The sequence below is a fragment of the Ranitomeya imitator genome, chromosome 4, assembly GCF_032444005.1.
Source record: "Ranitomeya imitator isolate aRanImi1 chromosome 4, aRanImi1.pri, whole genome shotgun sequence".
In the NCBI taxonomy this organism is placed as follows: Eukaryota; Metazoa; Chordata; class Amphibia; order Anura; family Dendrobatidae; genus Ranitomeya; species Ranitomeya imitator.
The window spans coordinates 409,240,450-409,264,975 of NC_091285.1; the positions used below are offsets into that span (position 1 = coordinate 409,240,450).

Genomic DNA, 24,526 nt, shown 5'->3' on the forward strand with positions numbered 1-24,526 from the left:
GGGCCTGTCTGGAAGCCGCCGGGGGGGCGTCCGCGAGAAGATTGACTATCTCTGCAAACCAAGATCTCTTGGGCCAATCCGGGGAGATCAGAATGACCGGCACCCCTTCTGCCTTGATCTTTTTCAACACCTTGGGAAGCAGGGAAAGGGGTGGAAAAAGATAGGGGAGCACGAATTGCAACCAAGGAATGGCCAGAGCATCGACGCCCACTGTGAGAGGATCGCGGGACCTGGAGACGAACCGAGGGACCTTCCTGTTGATTCGGGATGCCGTGAGGTCCACATCCTGAGTCCCCCATCGAAGACAAATCTGATGGAAGACCTCCTGATGCAAGGACCATTCCCCTGCCGCGAGGCCCTCACGGTTGAGGAAGTCGGCGGCCCAATTGTCCACGCCGGGGATATGCAGCACAGATATCACCGGGACCATTGCCTTTGCCCAAATGAGGATCTTGGATACGTCGGCCGAGGCCAGAGAGCTCCGAGTCCCCCCCTGGTGGTTGACATATACCACTGCTGTGGCATTGTCTGTCTGGATTCGAATTGGCAGACCCTTGAGAATCCTTTCCCAGTGAAGAAGAGACAGAAAGATGGCACAAATATCGAGGACATTTATCAGCAGAAATGACTCCTGAGCCGACCAGCGACCCTGAACAGTCAGGTGACGAAACACCGCACCCCAGCCGAGAAGGCTGGCATCCGTCTTCACCACCTGCCAGTGAACTGGTAGGAAAGACCTGCCCTGGGAGATGAGAGGTGACGTCAGCCACCAGATGAGGGACCGTTTGACCCGGGGAGAAAGCCGAATCGGACGATCCAGGGAGAAGACAGAATTGTCCCGCTGTGATAGAATAGCCTGCTGAAGAGGTCTTGAGTAAAACTGGGCGAAGGGAATCGCTTCCAATGTTGCCACCATCCTCCCCAGACCTTTCATGGCCGATCGGAGGGAGGGAAGCCGAGGACCCTGGAGAAAGTGAACCCTTCCGAAGGATGGATCTCTTGTCTTCGGGAAGAAAGACTCTGGTCTGATGAGTGCCGAAGAGCATGCCCAGAAAAACGAGGCGCTGAGAAGGAACAAGACAGGATTTCTTCCTGTTGACAAGCCACCTGAAATGGGCTAGAGTGTCGAGGATGATGGACAGACTTTCGTGAGCCTGAGAAAAGGACGAGCCTTGATGCGAACGTCATCGAGGTATGGAAAAAGAACCAGGCCCCTGACCCTCAAGATGGCTAGCAGCGCTGCCATGATCTTCGTGAAAAACCCTGGGAGCGGTTGCGAGACCAAATGGCAGGGCGACGAAAATGCTCCTGAAGTACTGCAAAACGCAGGAATCAGTGATGTCCCGGGAATATCGGGACATGGAGGTAGGTGTCCTGGTTGTTTATGGAGCACAGAAATTCCTGAGCCTCCATGGAAGCAATTATTGAACGAAGGGATTCCCTCCTGAAATGTCTGAGACGAACCCTCTTGTTCGGCAATTTCAGATCCAGAATGGGACGAACTTTGCCGTCTTTTTTCGGTACCGCAAAAAGATTTGAATAGAAACCTGTGAACCGTTCTTTTTTCTGGGACGGGACCGATTAGCCCGGATTTGAGGAGAGAAGCGATGGCTGCGAAGAAACCCGGAACTAGAGCAGGATCTCTTGGAGGACAGGTTTCGAAGAAATGATCCCGTGGCTGTGAAACAAACTCTATTTTGTATCCTGAGGATACAACTTCCCTGACCAAAGCGTCCTCTACTGAGGAGATCCAGACATCTCTGAAGAAGAGAAGACTGCCGTGGGCTGGCGTCTTTTCGCGAGTCATGCCGAGGTGGGTCTTCCAGGCCTAGACCTGGAGGATCTACCTTGGGAGTAGCGAGAATGCCAGGAAGGAGTGGGTCTAAAGGCTACCACCTTCTTCTCTTGACGTGCCTGTGGCCTCTGCTGTTGGGAAAAGGATTCTGATGCCGCAAAATGACAAAAGGGCTGAAAGGACCGAAATTGCTGCCTAGGAGGAGGACGGCGAGGTTTAGACTGGGGAAGAAGGGAACTTGTGCCCCCGGTGGCGTCCTTAATAATTTGGTCCAGCTTGGAACCTTGAAAAGGCAGGCTGGTAAGGGGCTTTTTTGATGATAGATCCACTTGCCAGGCCTTGAGCCAAATGGTGCGACGTATGGTAACAACATTACTGGACACCTGAGCAGCACAAGACGCGGCATCCAGGGAAGCGGAAACCAAATACTCCCCCGCGTGAGAAATCTGGATGGCGAGTTCCGCCAGCTGCTCTGGTGGAGCTCCAGCCAGAATGCCCTGACGGAGTTGATTGGCCCATTCAGATACAGACTTCGAAACCCAGGTGGAAGCAAAGGCCGGGCATAGGGAAGACGCGGCCGCTTCGAAAGCCGACTTCGCAAAGGATTCAATAATCCAGTCGTTGGAATCTTTCAGAGACGCGCCTCCAGACAGCGGAAGGACTGTGTTGATGGAAAGTCTAGAGACTGGAGGATCGACAGAGGGCGAAAAAGTCCAGTTGGCGATGAGATCCAAAGAAAAGGGATATAAGATGCCAAGGCGCTTTCCTCTGAAAACGTCTGGTCTGATTCTCTCTTTCTCTGGCCAGAAGTTCATCGAATTCAGGATGAGGAGCAAAGGCCTTGGGAGGTGGTTTATACCGTCTAAATGAAACTGCCTGATCTGTGGGTTCCGTAGAGGAATCTTTGATGCCACAGGTCTGATTGATCGCTCCAATGAGACTCTGAACCATATCACGCATGTAAGCGATTTGGTTCAAATCCAGATCCAAATTATCCTCCGAAGGCGCATCAGAGAACGCCTCGCCTGACTCAGGGGAGGAGGACCGGGGGGAAGCCGATTGCAGAGAAGGGCCGTGGGGCAAAATGGAACGGGAAGAAGACTCAGACCGGCGCTCCTGTCTGGATCTTTTGCGGCCTATAGTGGAAGGCTCGGATGGAGCTTCCTGCGACCCGCTGGCTACTGCGGGAGTCTGCAGGGGTAACCGATCAGGCACGGACACAAGGGTCTGGGACACCTGTGTCAGATCCGCTACCGATTGTAACAGAGAGGAAGCCCAACCTGGAGTGGGGTCTTCACTCTCAAGCGGAGCAAAGGGGGGACCCTGGATGGTGGGCATAATGGGGTTGCTGCAGGCCTGACAGAGAGGAGAGGACTGACCTGGGGGAAGCTTGCAGTTACAAGACGAACACACAAAGTGTTTGACTATAGCAGAGAAAGTAGAGGGAAGAAGTAGGAGGACGAGAGCGACCTCCTTTAGAATTAGACATGACAAACGGGCCCCTGAGGAGAATACGAGAAGGTTAGGGGACGGGAGGGCAGAGGAGAGTGTCAGTCTGCAGTGCAGAGCTACTCACGGCAGACATCTTGTAGCATCCCGGCTGTAGGGGCTGCAAAGTTAGAGTGGGTCCTGCAGAAGAATCAGCGCTGAATCCCCCACCAAAAATGGCCACCAGGAGAAAATTGCTGGGAGACTCAAGTCCAGCGTATCTGTCTAGCGCTGGATTTGGGGGGAGCAGGCGGGCTGTCCGCAAATCACCGGGGGACCAAGACGGCGCCGGTGGGCGGAGCTCGCCTAGATTATAGGAGGAGCTAGTCGGGCAGGAGAATGCCCGCACGAGGAAGAGGGGAAGGGGCAGAGCTGCAACCAGGCCCAGGCAGAAGCCGGAAAAAGGAGATAGTGCGGCAGCCGGCCGCCGATGAAGGAAAACAGCACAGCCGCCTGCAAAAAGGCATCCGCGCAGGTGCAGCGGTGACCCCCCCGTGCAACCCAGCCAGAGAATCGCAGCGCCGGAACCAGGAGTGCGGCTGCTGGCCGCCGGGGAGGGAAGTAGCGTGGCAGCCTGCAAAGGCCACCGCACAGATGCAGCGACGACCCCCGCCTGTGGACAGTGGGTGAAGGAAGCTCACAATTGGGGCAGAAGGAAGTTCACAAGCGGGGCAGAAGATAGAGAGGTACAGTGCCTGGGACAGCTCTGCACCCTTTAAGTAAGACTTAAGCTCCCGGGTAAAAGTGGCTAACTTCCATATCTGGGGCGGGGGGGCATATGAAATACTCACCCACATATCCCACGCCGTCAGCTAGTATGGAGGCCTGGCTCTCATGAAGTCCTGAAAAAGAGAGAGAGGTACCTCAATCTAGGAAAGGTATCAGACGTCCAGGGAGCTGCTGATGGACGTCCTCGTCTCCGTAACCGACAGGCTCTGGTGGGTGAGAGACGGAGCTAGGACCGGACTTCTAAGCACGCTTGTGTGCTAGGATCTTGGTCCTGCTGTGGGATCTATGAGGATACGGGGTGGCAGTACACGCCGTACTCATGGTCCGCATTGTGGGAATACAGTTGTGACTGCTCACAATGTATCCCTCCGGAAACCTGAAAGAAAACTACGCACATTGAGGTAGATATGGGTATAATGAAAGACCCGTGTCCACCTCCTACTGACACTAAGCTAAACTGAAGCTCATAAAGCCAGTCGGTGGGGTATACACTGCAGAGGAGGATCTAACTTTTTTGTACATAGTGTCAGCCTCCTAGTGGCAGCAGCATACACCCCATTGTTCATGTGTCCCCCAATGAGGCGATAGAGAAAAAAACATTACTTTGTCCGTTGTCTCTGGCCGCCAGAAAAAAAATTTTTTCGACGGATCTGGTGAACGACGGATAAACCATGAGGCCATCTGTCGCAATCCGTCGCCAATACAAGTCTATGAGAAAAAAAACGGATCTGGCGGTATCAGTCGCCGGATTCATTTTTTTAAAAATTCGACGAATTGCGACTGATAGCAAAAAAACTGAAGTGTGAAAGGGGCCTTAGCCTCATAGAAAAAAAATAATAGAAGTCCCGGTTCACTCCTTTAAAACAATAAGAATGGAAATTGTTTGGGATTTGGAGACCACTTCAATCATATTTTCGAAGAGGAAAAAAAGCCAAATCGCCTAATGAAGTCAATCAAAAACTTTCATAAATTTCCATGCTGCACACAATAATGAAAATCAATTAAATAGAGTTTAGTTATTCTTTACTTGTAAAACAGAAAAATCTAATCAACATTGACCTCACAAACTATACAAGTTCAGACATAAGATGAAAGATATTCACAAAATATACAATGTACAATCACTGCTATTTTCTCTCACCAGTTGAGCGAAGGTAGTAACTTTAATCCGTTTGAAAAGTTCATCTTTTTTATATCTGTAATCTGAGAATGGAAAAAACAAAAAATGCAACTCACTCTTATAGCAAAAGCAACCCTCAAAATGAACTGTGGCATCGACCATCAATAAAAGCTTGGGTACTTCTCAGAATTTAAAACATAGAATTGCGGATTAGGCTGTGTTCACATGTCAGTTTCGGATCAGTTTGTGATTGATTCAGTAGAACAAGAGAAAAAAAAAAAAGTATATATATATATATTTTCTGCTTGGCTTACTATTTGGGTGGACATGTGGATGGTCTTACCCAGGAGGCTTGGCCACCGGTGAGGATTGTGCTATATATATATATATATATATATATATATATATATATATTTTATATATATATATATATATATATATATATATATATATATATATATATATATATATATATATATATATATATATATATATATATATATATATATATATATATATATATATATATATATAGCACAATCCTCACCGGTGGGTGCCAAGCCTCCTGGGTAAGACCATCCACATGTCCACCCAAATAGTAAGCCAAGCAGAAAAAGAAGGCAGCACTCCAATAGTTTGTAAAGGTGAAAAAGCTGTGAAGTTTATTTCAGACCTACATCTCAGCGGGATGTGGGTCTGAAATAAACTTCACAGCTTTTTCACCTTTACAAACTATTGGAGTGCTGCCTTCTTTATCTGCTTGGCATATGTATATATATATATATTATAGTGTTTCAGTTTGGTATTTGTTTGGATCTGTTTTATATAATGGTGTATGCGTCATTCTGTCCAAAGTTGGAATGGGTGGCGCCTGAGCAGTGTGGTGCGGGAGTCAGTGTGTGCGCATGCCGCACTACGGCGCCATTTTATTGAAGACACTGTAGGTGTAAATTCGCAGACCTAGTGTCTTCAGCAAAATGGAGCTAAATATTGATGGGTGGATATGCATGGAGTCTGGCGCAATTTTATTGAAGAATTGAACTACATCGTCAACCTAGCAGTGCGCACACACCGGCCGCCCCATTATCCCTATGGATGGCGCATGCGCACTGCTAGGCTGACATTGTAGAAAATTACTTCAGTAAAATGGTGATGGAGTCCGTGCGTATGCATTCCACGATCTCCAGCACCATTTTATTGAAGACCCTGTATATGCAAATTCGCAGACACTGTCTTCACAAAAATGGAGCCAGATAGCACAGTATGTGCACACTCTGACTAGAAATGTGCATGTGTCGGCCATGGCCATTATGCCTACGGCCGGCGGGTGTATACTGCCATGTTGATATTGTAGTACATTACTTCAATAACATGGTTTCAGAGTGTAGGCATAACGCGATCTCCAGCGCCATTGTATTGAAGACATTGTATAAAATACCAATAAACATTTTTTTTTCGGGAGCGTAGAACGTAGATCTCTGCTAATATATATGCATACATACATAGAGAGGGAATCCAAACAAATACCGGACTGAAACCAAAACGTCCGTTTATGAACAGATTGCCAAACAGATCCGTTTAAAACGTTTTGGATCCAATTACACCCATTCTTCTGTCGTGAACCAACATGTGTTTTACTAGACATGTCTCAACACCTCTAGTGTTTTAGACTATCGCAGCACTAAAAAACGGCGGCACTAAAAAATGGTATTGTGTCTCAGGGCTCAATGGATCACTGAAGTCAATTTTAAACACATGTGATAATTAGTTTTCCAGGTGACTAATTAACCCCTATCTGACCTTGGACGGGATAGTACGTCCAAGGTCAGATCCCCTGCTTTGATGCAGGGCTCCGCGGTGAGCACGGATCAAAGCCGGGACATGTCAGCTGTTTTGAACAGCTGACATGTGCCCGTAATAGACGCGGGCAGAATCGCGATCTGCCCGCACCTATTAACTAGTTAAATGCCGCTGTCAAATGCAGACAGCGGCATTTAATTACCGCTTCCGGCCGGGCGGCCGGAAATGACGTCATCGCCGACCCCCGTCACATGATCGGGGGTCGGCGATGCGTCTCCATTGTAACCATAGAGGTCCTTGACACCTCTATGGTTACTGATCGCCGGTGGCTGTGAGCGCCACCCTGTGGTCGGCGCTCACAGCACACCTCCATTTCTGCTACATAGCAGCGATCAGCAGATCGCTGCTATGTAGCAGAGGCGATCGCGTTGTGCCTGCTTCTAGCCTCCCATGGAGGCTATTGAAGCATGGCAAAAGTAAAAAAAAAAAAGTTGAAAAAAATGTTAAAAAAATAAAAAAAATATAAAAGTTTAAATCACACCCCTTTCGCCCCAATCAAAATAAATCAATAAAAAAAATATCAAATCTACACATATTTGGTATCGCCGCGCTCAGAATCGCCCGATCTATCAATTAAAAAAAAGCATTAACCTGATCGCTAAACAGCGTAGCGGGAAAAAAATTCGAAACACCAGAATTACTTTTTTGCTTTTATGCTATCATTAAAAACGTCATCTCGGCACGCAAAAAATAAGCCCTCAACCGACCCCAGATCACGAAAAATGGAGACGCTACGAGTATCGGAAAATGGCGCAATTTTTTTTATTTCTTTTTTTAGCAAAGTTTGGAATTTTTTTTCAACACTTAGATAAAAAATAACCTAGTCATGTTAGGTGTCTACGAACTTGTACTGACCTGGAGAATCATAATGTCAAGTCAGTTTTAGCATTTAGTGAACCTAGCAAAAAAGCCAAACAAAAAACAAGTGTGGGATTGCACTTTTTTTTGCAATTGCACCGCACTTGGAATTTTTTTCCCGTTTTCTAGTACACGACATGCTAAAACCAATGATGTCGTTCAAAAGTACAACTCGTCCCGCAAAAAATAAGCCCTCACATGGCCAAATTGACGGAAAAATAAAAAAGTTATGGCTCTGGGAAGGAGGGGAGTGAAAAACGAACACGGAAAAATGAAAAATCCCATGGTCACGAAGGTTAAAGGAAAACTACGGTACTTAAAAATGATGTTCCACATTGTTAAGCAGGCCACAGTTTTCAAGTAACATGAGAAAGAAAAAGGATCTCTCTGCTGCCGAAAAGCATCAAATAGCGCAATGCCTTGGTCAAGGGATAAAACCATAAGGCTGTGTGCACACGTTCTGAATTTTTCAGGGTTTTTTTTTCACGTTTTTTCGCTATAAAAATGCTTAAAATACACATACATATGCATCCCATCATTTAGAATGCATTCCGCAATTTGTGCATATGTTGTGGTTTTTTCCGTGAAAAAAAAAACACATCGCGGAAAAAAACGCAGCATGTTCATTAATTTTGCAGATTTTCTTGCGGATTTCCCACTATATTATTGCATCCCAGAACCTCCGGAAAAAAACGCAAAAAATCCTCAAATAAAAAAACCGTGCAAAAAACGTGCGAAATATGTGAAGAAAAACGCAAAAAATCCGCATGTGGATTTCTTGCAGAGAATGTCCGGTTTTGTTCAAGAAAAATATTTAGAATTGAGAGTCCTCAGTGGTTGATACCTTTTAATGGCTAACTGAAAAGATTTTGTTCAAGAAATTTCTGCAAGAAATCCTGAAGTGTGCACATAGCCTTAGATATCTTCGGAAAACTTAAGCGTGATCACCGTACGGTTAAGAGATATGTGGCTGAATCTGAGCACAGAGAGAGTTCGTGCTGATAAAGGCATAATGAGGAAGGTTTCTGCCAGGCAAGTTCATCGGATTAAGAGAGTAGCTGCTAAAAAGCCATTACAAACTAGCAAACAGATATTTGAAGATGCTGGTGCCTCTGGAGTCCCTCGAATCTCAAGGTGTAGGATCCTTCAAAGGCTTGCTTTGGTTCATAAACCTACTGTTCGGCCACCCCTAAACAGTGTTCACAAGCAGAAACGGTTGCAGTGGGCCCAGACATACAGTACAGACCAAAAGTTTGGACACACCTTCTCATTTTAAGATGTTCCTGTATTTTCATGACTATGAAAATTGTACATTCACACTGAAGGCATCAAAACTATGAGTTAACACGTGGAATTGTATACTTAACAAAAAAGTGTGAAAGAACTTAAAATATGTCTTATATTCTAGGTTCGTCAAAGCAGCCACCTTTAGCTTTGATGACTGCTTTGATATACTACGTGGCTGGGCAATATACTACGTGGGCTGTGCAATATACTAAGTGGACATGCATATTCTAGAATACCCGATGCGTTAGAATCGGGCCACCATCTAGTGTCATATAGCTGAGATGTCAGGATCAGAGAACAGGGAAACCGTCTTGACTCAATAACAGCACAGACATTTTACAAGGGAACCAAAACCATTCATTAGAAGCAACTACGGTAAATGGACCGGATAAAAGGGACCAGTGACTATGGGGCTGATAAAAAGGAGATTATGGAATCAAACAACAATGCCAGAGACAGGTGTGTGTGTGTGTGTGTGTGTGTGTTATACATACAAGATAAATGATAAAACATTAGATATCAAACAGTACATGCAAAGAGGTTTAGTTTGTTTTACTGTTAAAAAACAGAATGTAGGAATATCGGTAATATAGATAGGTCACTGTAATGGTAGAAGTGGAAGTGCAGAAATCCATTACCTGGTTCTGTCTGGCCAGAAGCTTCATCAGAACTCTGTGACATAACTGACAGACGGGTTATATATCCAAGCGCATACGTTCTGGTCCAAATAGTACACTGACTCTACAGGACTGAGAGCCGGGCAGGAATGGTTCTTCTCGTCCCATCGTCCCTCACTAAGCCATGCCCAGGACAGTCCCAACCATTGTGCTGGTTGTTATCAGATTTTATACTTTCAGCCATCATATTCTCAGCATTGTTCTCATAAGACAGAATTACTGTACCAGGGGTCTGATTTCACATGGATAGACGGTACCCTTACCAGGAGGTACAAAAGTGCCTATTCTCGGAAATCAAGATGGTGAATATTATACAGCACATGGGACAGACAAAGATCTGTGTGTGCTCCACACAAGAGTATAAATATAAAGAGAAATCTGAGGAGCACTCAGGGAATTAAACTCCAGACAGCAACAAAACCGTATTTGTGCGCCCGCTACCGTGAGGACAGCGGGGAAGAATGTGGAGGGGTAAGGGGAGATACGCCACCCAGATATTGGAATGTCACAGTTTATCAGGCCAATGAAAACCATCGCTTCATAAGGCATTTTCATTACATGCCATCTGGCGTCATGCCAACATTAGAATCGTCAGCTTTTCATTGTTGCCCTATGTCATAGACATACAGGCAGGCCACAACATGGCACGACCTTCTACATTATCACAAGTGGTCCCGTTACCCACTTCATATATGCCATCCTCCAGGTAGAATGAATAGGTTATCTACTATATAATTGTCTAAGGGTCACTCCCGTCTTTCTGTCTGTCCTTCTGTCACGGATATTCATTGGTCACAGCCTCTGTCTGTCATGGAATCCAAGTCACTGATTGGTCTCGCCAGCTGCCTGTCATGGCTGCCGCGACCAATCAGCGACAGCCACAGTCCGATTAGTCCCTCCCTACTCCCCTACAGTCAGTGCCCGGCGCCCGCTCCATACTTCCCGCAGTCAGTGCCCGCTCCATTCTCCCGGCAGTCAGTGCCCGGCGCCCGCTCCATACTCCCCTCCAGTCACCGCTCACACAGGGTTAATGCCAGCGGTAACTGACTGCGTTATGCCGCGGGTAACTCACTCCGTTACCGCCGCTATTAACCCTGTGTGACCAAGTTTTTACTATTGATGCTGCCTATGCCTATACTACGTGGGCTGTGTTAGAAACCGCGTGGCTGCTATATACTACCTGGCCAGTGTTAGATAGTATGTGGGCTGTGTTCTATACTGCGTGGGCTGTGCTATATACTACGTGGGCAGTGTTATATACTGCGTGCTATATACTACGTGGCCACTGTTAGATACTATGTGGGCTGTGCTATATATTACGTGGGGTGTGTTATATATTACGGGGCCAGTGTTACATACTACGTGGGCTGTGTTATATACTGCGTGGCTGCTATATACTGTGTGGGCTGTGTTATATACTGCATGGCTGCTATATACTGTGTGGGCTGTGTTATATACTACGTGGGCTGTTATTTACTGCGTGGCCTATATTAACGCATCAGGTATTCTACAATATGTATATAGCAGCCACATGGTATATACCACAGGCCACGTAGTACTCCTGTATACTACGTGGCCTGTGCTATATACTAGAATACTATAGAATCTAGTGCAGATATATTGACAGAAAGCAATATTTTTTTTATTTTATTTTTTTTACTTACTTCTCTTAATTTCTTCTATCTTTTCCAGATACTTGGTCATGCTGTTACCTGGAAGAAGAGACATGGCACCTGTAAATGTCAGCTCCATCACGATGTCCTGATTCCGCATGCGGTGGAGGCACGGGTCACTCCTATGGGGTCATTGTGACTCATGCATTTTGGGCTTAAAGGAAAACGCCTTCATATAAAACATGGTAAGATGTTCCACGGTAATATAGTAGAACAAATAAAAAATACATACTGGAAGACACTACATATTACCCCGAGGCACACAAGGAGCCAAGCTAGGCCGCATATGGACGCTCCTTTTGGCACAAGCTTGGCCCATAGAACCGCTAGATACAATTAGATGCCTTTCAGAACTTGTTATAAATCAGCATGGGAAACTTCAGAAGAGATACAAATTCTGCCTTCAGAACAAGCTCACTGATGGATTCCCATTTAACTTATCCTGCTATGTACAGTGATACTGCAAAAGCCAAAAGGGTTAAAAGATTTTACTTAAACCTAGTTTCAAAACTAACTTTTAGCCAAAAACCCATACATTTTAAAGAAAAATAAAATTCTGGGGCCTCACCAGACAGACCAAGGTGATGGCCAGGCTTCCTCACCTGTCATAGAAAGCCATGCCAAAATGACTGCTCCATTTACATTATATCTGTCTCATGAACTCTGTATAACGTATAAGTCAATGTCGCTGAACTAGACTGCTGACGCCAGAGACAGGACTGAGTGTCCGCTTGTAACCTTTGTGAGTACGGCCTCCTTTGCCTCATCAACAACTAGGGGGCGCCTCACAACTCAAGGACTAATAGAAGTCATGCATTTGTAACAATGATTGTGGCAACTATACACTCAGAGAAAATGGTGGCTTTACAAAATGCAGTACTTTGTCAGTTAGACACATTTTTTCTGCTTCTAAATTAAAAGGGGTTATCCATTACTGAGAAACCCATTTTAGGTTCAAAGGGTGCTGCATAAATTACAATCTATACTTACCTACTAGACCAATGCCAGTCCTTGGCTGGTCTCCTAACAGACAATGACACACGACTGATTGGGCAAAAGTGGTAAGGCTGCTGCCAATCAAAAATATGAAGGCAGCTGCAGATTGGCTGCAGATGTCACGTCACCATCAGGAGACCGGCAGAAGACACAGGGCTTATAAGAGGAACGGCATTGGTCCAGGAAATAAGTATAGATTGTTTTTGTAATTTATGCAGCACCCTGGGGCCATTAATATCTGGTTGTTCAGTAGCGGACAAGCACTTTAAAGCACCACTCCAGCGGGTTTTCTTTGTTTTTGTATTTCAGTGCTTGAGTGGTGCCACTAATCTACATTCCCTGACCTTGTATTATATTCACCAGCCACCATCTTCAGTTCTTCCTGGCCCGGATCCGCCATCTTGAGATGTAACTTCTGATTGACCGGAGGTCACAAGCTCTCAATGTAAGTCTATGAGAACCTTGTTCTGGCAGCCTTCTGGCTCTCATAGACTTATATTGAGTTGTCATTAGTGATGAGTGAATGTGCTGGTATAAGGTGTTATCCCAGTCTGCTCATGTGCCAACAGCGTCCTCAGCGTGCTCTACAGCCGAAAGACATGCATGGATTGCCTAACAAAAAGGAAATTTCTGCATGTTGTGGATGTCAAACAGCCGTGAGACATGCAGCGCGGGGACTCAAACATTTTTCAAGCACGCCGAAGACACTGTTAGCACCCAAGGATGCTTGGATTACACCTTATCCGAGCACATTCACTCATCATTAGTAGTGACTTGTGTCGTCCAGCAAACACTGGAGCGATCCAACAGGTCACAACCTGCAGAAGACTAATTGGAACGGCGCCGAAAAGAGATGAAGATGGCAGCAGGTAAGTATAATACTAAGGGCCAAGAACTTACATTAGTGGCACCACTCCACTGGTAAAATTAAAAAAAAAAATGCTGGAGTGGTGCTTTTAGTGAAAACACAAGGCACATGCCTGGAAAAGAAAACCCTCAAGGTGACATTCAAGATGAGAACAAGCGTTTCATTCCCAAGTCTAAATGATTCTGTAACTCCTAAGGCCCTGGGCAGAGCACATCGGACTGTAAGATGACCTGAGAGCGGAGAGAAGAGCGCCTTTATTCTTCACTCAGGCGTGCCCTGCTAAATACTGTTTGGCGAAACATTCTAGCAACAGTCACCATTTGCTTTCAATCGTCCTCAACAGTGAATTCAGACAAAGACAAAATTCTTTACCCCCCTGAAGCATAAGTAACACTTGTTTGTTGTCCCAATACTGATCAAGCCTAATAATAAAATACATACCTATACGTTCTACTAGAAAATGTAATCAATAGCGGCAGAGTATACGAGCAGGTATAAGAAGTTGGCCTTGAATATTTCTGACAATAATAAATCTAAATGCTATGGAAACAAGTATTAAAGTGAACCTGACAGGTGATAAGTCCAGCCTAAACCTGTTGCAGAATGTATCAGCCACAGGCTGTATGATCACAGCCATGTATATTTGTCTCTGAAACACTGCAGTTACAGAGAAAACCATCCTTTTAATAGCTGCCGGGGACTGAGCTGCACTGTGCACTAGTCGTCCAGGCTTCTCCCCGTCTGCCGACAGTGACTGTAAATGCAGAAACTTGTCGGTCACTGACGGCAGGCAGGGAAAAGGTCAAAGATATCTGGCTGTGCTCATACAGCCAGTGGCTGATACCTGCTGGCCATGGATTAGGAACGTGTATCATCACCTGTCAGGTTCTCTAAAGGGCACCTGTTAAGTTATAGCTGAAAAGGTTATGTCATTATGAAATTAAGAAAAAATTAATTCAGCAAAATCTTTCGAGAGGCACACAATTCTCGTATTGCCCTGAAAAACTCAATTAAATCAGTTTTGAATATTCAATATAAATAGATTTACCAGATGCAAGTGCATGATATCTTAATTCTCCCCACAAGATGGTAATGAATACTCCTATTGAACCAAACCCATGCTGCAGTATGGCTGAAATGCTCATGTAATAAATGTATTACCTGGGTAGCGGTGATAAAGTGACCCGTGCAGCTGGCTGTGCAGAGCAAGGGATGGTGTGGCAGAGCTGTGCTTCCCTCACACCGGACGGGCGCCGTTTCGCTGCTCGCTTCTTCTGGGGGCCTGTCACATTGACCCGCCCCCGGCCCTGTCTTGTCTCTTACTAAAGCAACAAAATCTCTGATTTCCATGAGTAGAAAAGGCCTGGAGCCAGAAAAACTGTACTGTATACTATTCATCAGGTAGTATATCACAAATACACACAAATGTGTGCAATGTACCGCAGACACAAAGCCGAACCCAAAACAGGCTCTTCAATATTATCCTCTATATAATTGAAACCGTGCAATTAAACTTGCCTGATTCATTGATCTCCACATTTTCGAAAGTTATGTTTGTTCCAAAACTCAAAGAAGAAATTATTTACAATAGATAATCCCCCATAATGTGCACGTTCAGAGTACTGAGGAACGCCTCTATTAGTTTAGTGTTCACCGACATCTTTTCAGTCCGTATACACAACAGGCTGCATACGGGCCAATGTTAGACTATGTGCTAGGGCATATGGGATTTTTTCCACACCCATCTCAGTTCTGCAAAGAAATAAAGAAAGGAGAACGCACTGGTCTGGCCCACTTTACTAGTGCATGTAAATAGTTGGCAGCTCTTGTACCCGTCTGTTGGGCACGCAAGTGCACGGAGCTAGCCATGTCCGCAGTTGGCATTCATCTGAACATAGCCTTAGACAAACCTAAGTGGCATCTAGAACACATGCTGACATTTAATGCCACTTAAGAGAATGAAGAAAACCAACTGATCTAATTGGGTTATAACTGTAATGCACAACTGCTATCATCGATTATCTGGGCAGCAATTCTGAACATACACTTTAAGATTGTGGAATTCAAGGGCTTGTCCAGGATGTTGATATTGATGGATTATCCTTAGGATAGGTCATCAATACCAGCCATTGGCAGGTCCTGTAGAGCAGAGGTCCCCAACTCCAGTCCTCAAGGCCCACCAACAGGTCATGTTTTCAGGATTTCCTTAGTCTTGCCCAGGTAATAATTGCATCACCTGTGCAATGCAAAAGAAATCCTGAAAACATGACCTGTTGGTGGGCCTTGAGGACTGGAGTTGGGGACCTCTGCTGTAGAGGCCAGAAGTTTTGTAGGGTTATCCCAAAGACCCCACTTCCAATGGTGTCACAACACCAAACACCTTGACACTGTGTACGTGCCCCGTTCTTTAGGACACATGAGCGATAACTGCCGGGCATTCACATGTCATCGTCATCTGCACGGCTCACTTCCAATGTGAGCACCACTTTAGTAGTGTATGGAGCCGGGACATCACAGCTGAACAGTATAGGAGCTGATCTCCAGTGCCTATGAATGGCCACTACAGAGTGTAGGGAGCTGTGGTTTCCCGGCTCCATACTCTGGTTTTTTTTTTGTTTTTTTAGAAATCTATTAATACTTGGCTGCCAATTATTCCCCACTAATGGGATACTAAGGACCTATCCTAAAAACAGGTTATCAAGATAAAAAATCCTAGCCAGCCCCATTGGCTTTTCTCAGTCATAAATGCTCAAACAGAAACTAAACGTAACAGCTCATAAAAATCACAATTATAATCAAACCACTTATTTGAAATAAATATAAAATATAAAATAACTATGTCCAGTAATTTGAATGGCAGACCATTCGGGTTAAACACCAAAAAGAGCCCACAGGACATGCAATATAAATTAAATAAAAAGGGACAAAAAAACGGAAAATAACTATTGTAAAAATGCCTTTATTGAGGTGAATGGCAAATTGATACAAAGTGCAAGAGTGCCCGCACAAAAATAAAATACCGCTAAATTAAAATCTTGGAAATAATGCCATAAAATGTCAGGGATCGCAAAAGGAAAATCTTGAAAATACCGTAATAGTATAAGGCTATGTGCACACGTAAAAAAATCCGCTGCGGATTTGATAAATCCGCAGTGCAAAACCGCTGCGGTTTTTACTGCGGATTTATCGCGGTTTTTAATGCGGATTCTGCTGCGGATTTCCATCTGCATTTTTCTATTGGAGAAGATGGAAAACCGCTGCAGATTCCGCACAAAGAATTGACATGCTGCGGAAAATAATCCGCTGCGTTTCCGCGCAGCTTTTTCCGCAGCATGGGCACAGCGTTTTTGGTTTCCCATAAGTTTACATTGTACTGTAAACTCATGGGAAACTGCTGCGGATCCGCAGCTGCGGAAACGCTGCGGATCCGCAGCAAAATCCGCACCGTGTGCACATAGCCTAAATGTAGAGAAAAATACCAATAAATATATTGGATTATAGAGTGATGATAAATACCATAACTAAATATTCGAGTATAAAAAATAAATCACAAAGATATATCCAATCATAAATCATGCTGAACCATGAATCAATAAAATTGAAAATAATAGACTGGCTAATATACAATACTATATCCAATCACATTTCCAAACGGTTGTTTGGAGATAATAATCATAAATCCCCCGGTCAAGAAAACATAGCTGTGGAGGGCTGACTGCAAAAATCAGTCATAAATGGGTCAACTTTCAAAATGATTTTTAAAAAACAAGAGATTTCAATTTTAAATCCTCTCTGCTTTGATGAATGGAGGGATTTTTAATGTTATTGTGTATCAGAGTTGGCTGGTTTCCTAGACAGGGAGCATGTTTACAAGCTCATTACTATAAAGCTTGCAAGCGCTGCTCTGAAGCTGGATCAGATCCATCTCCTGAGCTTCTCCACTGCTGTAGCGGCAAAGACGGCTATGTTTGCAGCAGGTTGGGCCTGTGGCGCAGCCATCCCACCGGCCCGAACATTCAGTCTTAGGCTACTTTCACACTAGTGTCATGTGACGGACGTTGCAATGCGTCGTTTTGGAGAAAAAAACGCATCCTGCAAAGTTGCCAGCAGGATGCGTTTTTTCTCCATAGACTTGCATTAGCGACGCATTGTGACGTATGGCCACACGTTGCATCCGTCGTGCGATGGATGCGTTGTGTTTTTGGCTGCCGCGACGCACAAGAAACGTTCCATGTAACTTTTTTTGTGCGTCGGGTCCGCCATTTCCGACCGCACATGCGCGGCCGAAACTCTGCCCCCTCCTCCCCGGAACTCACAATGGGCAGCGGATGCGTTGTAAAACTGCATCCGCTGCCCACGTTGTGCTAATCAATCACACTGTCCGTCGGGCTGACTGTTTGCGACGGCCCGTACCGACGGACTAGTGTGAAAGTAGCCTTAACGAGAACACTGCCCCACTGCAAGCAGAAAGCCGGGAAGCAGAGCAGTAGTGCGTCTAAGAAAGGAGAATAACCACTTAGGCCATGTTAATTCCAACAAACCACAGCTACAGATTGTTACAGCTAACCTAACAGAATTCTACGACATTGTTTTCCTTGCATTACATAAGCTCGTAATATTAGATAAACACTGACCTGTATCAAGCCTTGTTTTGACAAACTGGTACTTTGGATTCTGTGGGATTCTTTTCTTAAGAATCTAAGAGAAAAATAATTACAGTAAACAGAATATAAAAAATTGAATGTACAAATTAGAAAATATTGGTGACATTTGTGTTGTGCATTTATATACTGCATATTTTATAATATTTCAGAACCAGTATCCATTAATAGTCATACTTGGGGGGAGCGGGAATTTAAAAAAACAAAACAAAAACAAAAAAACTAGGGTAAAAGAAAAAGTGAGAGATGAAATCCAGTTGGATTTGTTGTAGTCACTATTTTTTGCAGGGTACTGATATAGGTAGTTTATCCAGACAACTCAATCATCCTCTTCCTAGCATTTAAGAACAGAGGATAGGCCAACAATATCAAATAAGTGGAAGTCCGATACAAGCACCGATCAGCTGTTATGAGTCTCTAGTGGTGGACGGAGGGAACTAGTGAATGGAGTTGTGGTGTCCCGCTGTGTACTTGCTGTTTCCAGGTGCTGAAGGTCAGATTGTATTCATTATAATAGCAGGTGAGAAGCAGGGTACTAATGAATGGTCTTATGAAGTGAGTAGGCTAAGGAAAATGAAGGAAAAATGTGCATATGTGAATACATAAACACTGCTCAAAAAAATAAAGGGAACACTAAAATCCCACATCCTAGATATCACTGAGGTCTGGAGTTGGAATGATGCTCAAAATCAAAGTGGAAAATGAAGTTACAGGCTGATCCAACTTCAGTGGAAATGCCTCAAGACAAGGAAATGATGCTCAGTAGTGTGTGTGGCTTCCACGTGCCTGTATGACCTCCCTACAGCACCTGGGCATGCTCCTGATGAGGCGGCGGATGGTCTCCTGAGGAATCTCCTCCCAGACCTGGACTAAACCATCCGCCAACTCCTGGACAGTCTGTGGTGCAACGTGACGTTGGTGGATGGTGCGAGACATGATGTCCCAGATGTGTTCAATCGGATTCAGGTCTGGGGAACGGGCGGGCCAGTCCATAGCTTCAATGTCTTCATTTTGCAGGAACTGCTGACACACTCCAGCCAAATAAGGTCTAGCATTGTCCTGCATTAGGAGGAACCCAGGGCCAACCACACCAGCATATGGTCTCACAAGGGGTCTGAGGAGCTCATCTCAGTACCTAATGGCAGTCAGGCTACCTCTGGCGAGCACATGGAGGGCTGTGCGGCCCTCCAAAGAAATGCCATCCCACACCATTACTGACCAACTGTCAAATCGGTCATGCTGAAGGATGTTGCAGGCAGCAGATCACTCTCCACGGCGCCTCCAGACTCTGTCACGTCTGTCACATGAGCTCAGTGTGAACCTGCTTTCATCTGTGAAGAGCACAGGACGACAGTGGCGAATTTGCCAATCCTGGTGATCTGAGGAAAATGCCAAGCGTCCTGCACGGTGTTGGGCTGTGAGCACAACCGCCATCTGTGGACGTCGGGCACTCAGACCATCCTCATGTGAGTCGGTTTCTAAGGCTAAGTTCACACTGCGTTAGTGCAGTCCGTTCAACACATCCGTGTTCACATCCGGACTGCACTAACACAACTAGTGCAGTCCGTTCAACACATCCGGACTGCACTAACACAAGTACCGACGTTTGCACAGCGCTAGCGCAGATGGAGCATCTGCTAGCTCCATCTGCGCTAGCAGTGCGCTAGCAGTGATGGACCCGGAAACGCTGCAGCCCGCGTCTCGGGTCCGTCACTCAATGACGGCACATCGCTAGCGCATGCCCATTGTGGGCGTGCGCTAGCGATGCGTCCACCATTGAAAGTAATGGCGGCGTTAACGGACTACCTTGCCTTGCGCAGGCGTGTACTACGGAGGACATAGAGTGAACTTCAATCCAATATTGCGGCCAGCATGCAGCCAGCGGGTAAAGAAAGGGTGAATCAAACACCCGAAAACTCCGCCCATATGACCGAAAACCGGTCCCGCCAAATTCAGGAGACTGGTTCCCTTTAAAGGGAAAAAAAAATCCAAACCTACAGGGCCCTGTGTGAAAAAGTGTTTGCCCCCTAAACCTAATAACTGTTTGGGTCACCGTTAGCAACAATAACTGCAATCAAGTGTTTGCAATAACTAGCCATGAGTCTTTTACAGTGCTCTGGAAGAATTTTGGCCCACTCATCTTTGCAGAATTGTTGTAATTCAGCCACATTGGAGGGTTTCTGAGAATGAACCACCTTTTTAAGGTCATGCCACAGCATCTCAATTGGATTAAGGTCAGGACTTTGACTAGGCCGCACCAAAGTCTGCATTAGGTTTTTCTTAAGCCATTCAGGAGGTGGACTTGCTGGTGTGTTTTGGATCATTGTCCTGCTACATAACCCAAGTGTGTTTCAGCTTGAGGACACGAACAGACGGCTGGATATTCTCCTTCAGGAGTTTTTGGTACACAGCAGAATTCATGGTTCCATTTACCACAACAATTTTTCCAAGTACTGAAGCACCAAACCATCACACTACCACCACCATATTTTACTGAACTTTTGATCAGGGTCATTTGGATGTTTTGGGTTGTTGTTATGATTTAAAAAGAGAAAACAAAGTAGTTTGACAATAAAAGGCTTCACCCAACCACTAACCATGAGTGGAGAAAAAATTTTTGGCGTTATCATTCATAGTCTCTGAAAAAGGCCAAGAAAGCAAAAATTCTGCCAGGATATGTAAAATTTTTAGCTCAACTGTATTTTGATTTAATATTTTATTCTCAATATTACTACATTTACTCATTGCATAATGGCCCTAATAGAGTATAGAAATATAAAACCCCAATCTCAAATGACCTGCAGTACATGATCTGCACGACTGTCTTCACCGTAATGTGTGGAGTCATTCCTGTGGGAAATTAGATAGAGCACCAAGCTAGCGAGACAGCGCCATTCCCCTGACAATGCTTGTCCCCATAAAAGGTGAACACTTTGCCATGCAGATATTCGGCAGCTCCCTGACCCATGTAATCCTCTTCAATAACTCCCTTCAATTTCCTGGGCTTCTTCTGATCCGCATAAAGGATAGTTATGGTTTCTATGATTGTAGCATGGATTTAAAGGTTAATTGCCATCACATAGAAATCATAGGGCCCAAAGCAGATTTTTCTTTCTCCACAAGGATTATTCTGACCAAAATAAAAAATCCAAATTATAAATTGTTTGGGGTGGAACAGAATTTGATGCATGAGGCATTTTTTCTTCTCCTAATTAATTCAGTAGCCTAATTTACAGAGCATTCATTTTTTCTTCCAGAAAGTGTATGAAGCAATTTTTTTTTATTTTTTTTTAGCACAATCTGCTCCAAAATCCTAATCTAGAACCTTTCTTTCAAAAGGATACAAAAATGAACAGGTGTTAAGGTTCAGACTAACAAGGGAGGACGTACGTCTACATGCTGGTACATGACGTCAGGCCTGGCTATTGATCAGCGACAACTACCTACACTAATCCAAGGCACAGAAGACAAATGCCATTCTTTTATTTATCACATTTTGCTGAAAACAGCAGAAGTTAAAAAAAAAATAAAAAAAAAAATAAAAACTTTATTCTGTGTCTAGTTCAACATGGAAGATTTGGAGAAAAGTTTTATGACGTTGTATAAAGTTTTCTTTTACTTTCATATTAGCAATCAAAGCCCTTAATGAGTTATTTTTCATTAAGTCCAAATGGGTATCAGATAGTTTTCAATGGAGGCGTGTCCTTCTTCACCCTGTATGATGCTGACCAATCATAAGCAGGCAGCAACAGTCAAAGGAAAGAACACGCCCCACCATTGTTTACAGCAGACTTCTCAGGGTGTGAGATCTATAATGTCAGACAACCTCCTGCATGAGTCAGTGTGTGTGGTGGGGGGCAGCACAGCCGAGTCTTTATGTCACTTTACAGACCCTTCCATCAGCTTTTCTTCTCTCATGGCACTGTCACCTCTGCTGTACTGATCCTCCCCCCCATAATGCCTGTCTGCAGATGAACACTGATAAATGTTAGTATCACACCTATGGCTATGAAACCACTGCTGATTGGCTGATTACATGTAGCTATGATCAGGCTGCCTAAGCGTATGTTCGCACAACATATTTTGGACGCATTTCTCGGGCAGGTCTGCTCTGGAAAACTGATGTCAAAGAACACAAAATGCTTCAGGAAGTGATAATAGAACATTACCAAAAACACTTCTGGATATTAAAAAAAAGTCTGATATTTCCTAAGGTGATTTACACTTCAAAAGCTCGGTGATTTTGATTTAACCCCTTTCTGCCATTAGACGTACTATTGCGTCCATGTGGGGTGGGCTTTACTTCCCAAGGACGCAATAGTACGTCATATGCGATCGGCAGCGCTCACGGGGGGAGCGCCGCCGATCGCGGCCGGGTGTCAGCTGTTTATCGCAGCTGACATCCGGCACTATGTGCCAGGAGCGGTCACGGACCGCCCCCGGCACATTAACCCCCGTCACACCGCGATCAAAGATGATCGCGATGTGCCGGCGGTACAGGGAAGCACCGCGCAGGGAGGGGGCTCCCTGCGGGCTTCCCTGAGCCCCCCGCAGCAACGCGATGTGATCGCGTTGCTGCGAGGGTCTCACCTCCCTCCCTGCTCCCTCCAGGCCCGGATCCAAGATGGCCGCGGATCCGGGTCCTGCAGGGAGGGAGGTGGCTTCACAGAGCCTGCTCAGAGCAGGCACTGTGAAGCCTGCAGCGCTGCAAGTCAGATCAGTGATCTGACAGAGTGCTGTGCAAACTGTCAGATCACTGATCTGTGATGTCCCCCATGGGACAAAGTAAAAAAGTAAAAAAAAAAAATTTCAAATGTGTAAAAAAAAATAAAAAAAAATATTCCAAAATAATGAAAAAAAAAAAAAATATTATTCCCATAAATACATTTCTTTATCTAAATAAAAAAAAAAAAAACAATAAAAGTACACATATTTAGTATCGCCGCGTCCGTAACGGCCCGACCTATAAAACTGGCCCACTAGTTAACCCCTTCAGTAAACACCGTAAGAAAAAAAAAAAAAAACGAGGCAAAAAACAACGCTTTATTATCATACCGCCGAACAAAAAGTGGAATAACACGCGATCAAAAAGACAGATATAACTAACCATGGTACCGCTGAAAACGTCATCTTGTCCCGCAAAAAACGAGCCGCCATACAGCACCATTTAAAAAATAAAAAAGTTATAGTCCTGAGAATAAAGCGATGCAAAAATAATTATTTTTTCTATAAAATAGTTTTTATCGTATAAAAGCGCCAAAACATAAAAAAATGATATAAATGAGGTGTCGCTGTAATTGTACTGACCCGTAGAATAAAACTGCTTCATCAATTTTACCAAATGCGGAACGGTATAAACGCCTCCCCCAAAAGAAATTCATGAATAGCTGGTTTTTGGTCATTCTGCCTCACAAAAATCGGAATAAAAAGCGATCAAAAAATGTCACGTGCCCGAAAATGTTACCAATAAAAACATCAACTCGTCCCGCAAAAAACAAGACCTCACATGACTCTGTGGACCAAAATATAGAAAAATTATAGCTCTCAAAATGTGGTAACGCAAAAAATATTTTTTGCAATAAAAAGCGTCTTTCAGTGTGTGACGGCTGCCAATCATAAAAATCCGCTAAAAAGGGGCGTGGCCTATCTGCTGATGGAGTAGGTCGCACAGAGTGGGAGCTCCTCAGCCAGGAACCTCAAAGCGGCACACTTCTACCTCTCAGGTGTCCTCCTCTGCCTTCACGACATCGGTGCTGGCTCCCGGAGCGTCGGTGAGTGCATGGGGAAATCCAGAGCGTGCAACCGCGATCCCCCTAGGAGAATTCCCGACTTCTTTGCAGTCACCCCGCAGCCACCGCCGGAATCCAAGATGGCGCCGTCCTCCCCCAGGGCTTCCCGCTCCTCACAACGCAACGCTCAGGCGTCGCGGTCCGGCGCTGCGGCGTCGCATTCAGACGGAACAGCGTCACATTCGGACGCAGCAGCGTCGCATTTTGGCGGAGCAGCGTTAAATTCAGGCGGCTCGGCGTCTGACTCAGCTGATGGCCCGGTGACCGCATCTCTCCTTAAAGGACTGCTTGGGGACCTTAGATCCTCCATCCAAGAGGACTTGCGTTCTATGCTGGTTGAGCTAAGAGGAGAGGTGGCAGAGCTGGGCAACCGCACGGACCGCCTGGAGCGCAAGATGGCGGAACTGGTCTCCTCTCATAATGAGCTCTGGGACGCACATGAATCCCTGCAAACCCTAGCTGCTAAAACTCATGCTAAAGCCCTGGACCTGGAAGATAGGTCCAGGAGAAATAACGTTAAACTGAGAGGCATCGAGGAATCTGTCCTGGCAGGGGATTTGAAGCCATTCCTGCAGGACTTTATGGCGGCAGCCTTACCGCAGTTCGCGCCAAAGGACTTCATAATAGACCGCGTGCATAGGATCCCTAAACCCTCTGGCCTGGGGCCCTCCATTCCCAGAGATGTGCTGGCGCGCATACATTTTTTTGAAATAAAGGAGGACTTC

The 24,526-nt window shown here is 45.2% G+C and overlaps 1 protein-coding gene across 1 annotated transcript in view; it reads right to left on the reverse strand.

Moving 5' to 3' along the window:
* The window catches only part of CEP41 (centrosomal protein 41), a 91,555-nt gene that overhangs the window by 58,031 nt on the left and 8,998 nt on the right, over nt 1-24,526 (reverse strand). Inside the window, exons 2-4 of the mRNA XM_069765371.1 lie at nt 17,986-18,049; nt 11,479-11,526; nt 5,154-5,215 (exon numbers count right to left, since the gene is read on the reverse strand). Of these exons, the coding sequence (XP_069621472.1) occupies nt 5,154-5,215; nt 11,479-11,526; nt 17,986-18,049 (174 nt within the window). The remainder of the gene's footprint in view (nt 1-5,153; nt 5,216-11,478; nt 11,527-17,985; nt 18,050-24,526) is intronic.